Here is a 3,187-nt window from a genome sequence, read left to right on the forward strand (position 1 = left end):
TATATATATATATATATATATATATATATATATATATATATATATATATATCTTCAGGAGGAAGAACTGAGCAGTTCCATCATGTAAAAAAAAAAATAAATCACAACTTTATAATGAAATTGTGTGGAATAGAATCATATATTATGACGGAGCTTTTGGGCCACACTAGAAAAAAAAGGCCATAAAATTACGAGAATAAAGTCTTAATATTACAAGAATAAAGTCATACCAGACATTTTTTTTTTCTTACAGCTCTCGTTTATTTATTTATTTATTTTTCCCAGTCGGATCCACAATGCGACCTGTCAATCAATCCAGTAGGCGTGTCAGCACATGACCAAACCGAAGTCAAATGAGTCGTAATGTTATCGGAACTCCGACACAATAAAGCATTTTAACTGTGGTACAATGAAGAATGTTGAGCATCTTGTTAAGTTATACTTTTGTTTTACAGATAAGAAGATGGTTAATCTGTTAGCACATCAGCAGATTATTATCAGTATCAGGACATTGAACCTACTTACAGTAAGGTGGTACGCTCTGATGGGCTGCAGCGCAGCTCTGCAGGTGAGGAGCATTTAGCTTTGGACTGGTCATTTGCTGACACGCCTGGATCGATTGACAGGTCGCACTGTGGATCTGACTCATGGAAAAAAATAAAATAAATGAGAGCAGTTAAAAAAAAAGTCTCGTATGACTTTATTCGACTTTATTCTCATAATTTTATGGCTTTTTAATAAAAAAATATATATATTTGCGTGGCAATGTAAAAACTTTGTTTTTTTTATTTGCGTGGCCCTAAAGCTCGTCATAATATAAAACTCCTTACAAAAAAAAAAAAAAAATTCCACTTAGGGGGCCCCCTAGTGGCCCTGGGGCTCCAAACACTTTGCTTATGCCCTGAGTACTGCAGACAATGACTAAAATAGTGTATTTAATGAAACTTTTTGATTCAAATGTAATAAGAGCCTGCGTGACAAAAACATAAATTAGGAATCAGCTGCACGTGATGCTGACAGTCAGGGTGCCAAGATCCTCTGGTGTGGCACTCGGATGTCATTGAATATCTGAGATGCTTATTTTAGTGTTTTTGTCTGCAGAAGAAGAACTTGAGATTTTCAGGAGGAAGAACTGAGCAGTTCCATCATGGTTTATGGCCAGGTGCTTCATCAGCCTGATGACTGCTTCATTAAAGTCAATGTTGGAGGATTCAGGCAGCGTTTGAACCACACTGTGCTCAGGAGATTCCCTCAGACACGTCTCTGTCGCCTTCTCTGCTGCAGCTCCAAAGAAGCCGTCCTGGAGCTCTGCGACGACTTCAGTCCCTCCGATATGGAATACTACTTTGACCGCAGCCCGAGTTTCTTTTGCTACATCCTCAACTTTTACCTCACGGGGAAGATCCACCTGATGGACGGCCTGTGCGTGGTCTCGTTTGTCCAGGAGATCGAGTACTGGGGCATCAAGGAGCGCCACCTGGACTTGTGCTGCAGCAGCAGGTTCCTGGAACTGATGGAGCAGACATGGGATCAGAGGAGTGATGACCAGCAGCTCCAGAGCTCAGGCTCTTCAGCTGAGGAGCTTACAGCTCTGGAGGACCACATGGAAACCTTTGAAGGCTCCTGCTGTGCAGAAGTTCGCAGAAGGGTTTGGATTCGACTTGAGGATCCAGGTTTCTCCACCTCAGCTAAAGTGATGGCCGTGACATCTGTGAGTGTGGTCATTGTCTCCATTGTTGCCATGTGTCTGAACAGCATGCCAGCTTTCCATCAGGTGGACTCCGATGAGAAGCACACTGAACACCCGGTGCTGGCTTTGATTGAGAACCTCTGCGTCCTGTTCTTCTCCGCAGAGTTCACTCTTCGTTTGGCCGTTGCACCGTCAGCCAAGAAGTTCTTGCTTGGCCCTTTGAACGTCATTGATCTGTCGTCCATTCTGCCCTTCTACGTGACGTTACTCTGTGATGACATGAGCGAGGAGAAGAACGCGGAGCTGGAGAACGTTGGCAAAGTCATGCAGATCCTGAGGTTGATGCGAGTGTTTCGTATTTTGAAGCTGGCTCGACACTCGGCCGGGCTCCGCTCCCTTGGAGCCACGATGCTGCACAGCTCCAGAGAAATGGGCCAGCTGGTGCTCTTCCTGTCCTTGGGGGTTTCTTTTTTTTCCACTCTCATTTATTTTGCAGAGAAAGAATGTAAAGCGTCGGAGCTGCAGACTATTCCTACTGGCTGGTGGTGGGCCACCATAAGCATGACCACAGTGGGCTACGGGGACACAGTCCCAGTTACTTCAGCTGGGAGGCTGATAGGAACCCTGTGCATCGTCTGTGGGCTGCTGATCGTTGCTCTGCCCATTACCAACATCTTCAACAAGTTCTCCAAGTTCCATCAGAGGCAACGGCGCTTTGAGGTCCAACAGAACAGGGCCTGAACAGACCTTTATGGGCCAGCAAAAACTATTTCATGAACTGAGCAGTAGAAAAATATTGATGCATTGTTGTTTATATTTTTATTGATCTGTCTTTTATAAAAAAAAAAAAGAGCAGCAGGGCTATTCAACTAAATTACTCAGGGGGGCACAGTTACTGAAAGCCAAGAGCTCAGGGGCCGGACATCCAGCAGTTATAGTCATTAAGTAAGGTTGTTTTATGGTTTCAATTTTAGTTTTATTTAAAATTAATCCATTGGTGGGCCGAATTGAGTTAATCCGTGGGCCTGATTTGGCCCCTGGGCCACCAGTTGAATAGCCCTGAGCTAGGTGTTTACTGGACTGATGAACAGTTTTTGTTCTATATATGTGTGTGTATGGGTTTATAAAACTGAAAGTAGTCTCACAAAGTTATATTATCTCCTGCATGTGTCAAAATAAATATTTATGAGTCATAATCCAACTTTTAAACTGTGGAGCCAAATCAATCGATGTGTTCCTCATTTTTCGGTTATCTTAAGAAGTAGCGTTTGCAGACAAACTTCGGACCACAGCTCATATGAAAAAATCTTAGCTGTCCAAATCTGCACAGGGAATATTTCAGCAAGGTCAAATTAACTGTAGTAAAAACAAAATGGTTGTGCAACATAAGCCATAATTTCTTCAGCAGTTTGACTTAAAAGTAATAAAGAAAACACGTTCATGATGAAATTATAAAAGGATACACAAATAAAAACAGTGTTTGAGTCCAATTCCCAAA

General features: G+C 42.5%; 1 protein-coding gene across 1 annotated transcript; it reads left to right on the top strand.

Moving 5' to 3' along the window:
- The first annotated feature begins 1,146 nt into the window (after positions 1 to 1,146).
- Positions 1,147 to 2,430, top strand: kcns3a (potassium voltage-gated channel, delayed-rectifier, subfamily S, member 3a). Its single transcript, XM_037694726.1, has one exon. It carries the CDS (start codon positions 1,147 to 1,149, stop codon positions 2,428 to 2,430), a length of 1,284 nt encoding a protein of 427 aa, XP_037550654.1.
- Positions 2,431 to 3,187: the final 757 nt, after the last annotated feature.

Source organism: Nematolebias whitei, chromosome 21, assembly GCF_014905685.2.
Source record: "Nematolebias whitei isolate Nwh7 chromosome 21, NemWhi1, whole genome shotgun sequence".
In the NCBI taxonomy this organism is placed as follows: domain Eukaryota; kingdom Metazoa; phylum Chordata; class Actinopteri; order Cyprinodontiformes; family Rivulidae; genus Nematolebias; species Nematolebias whitei.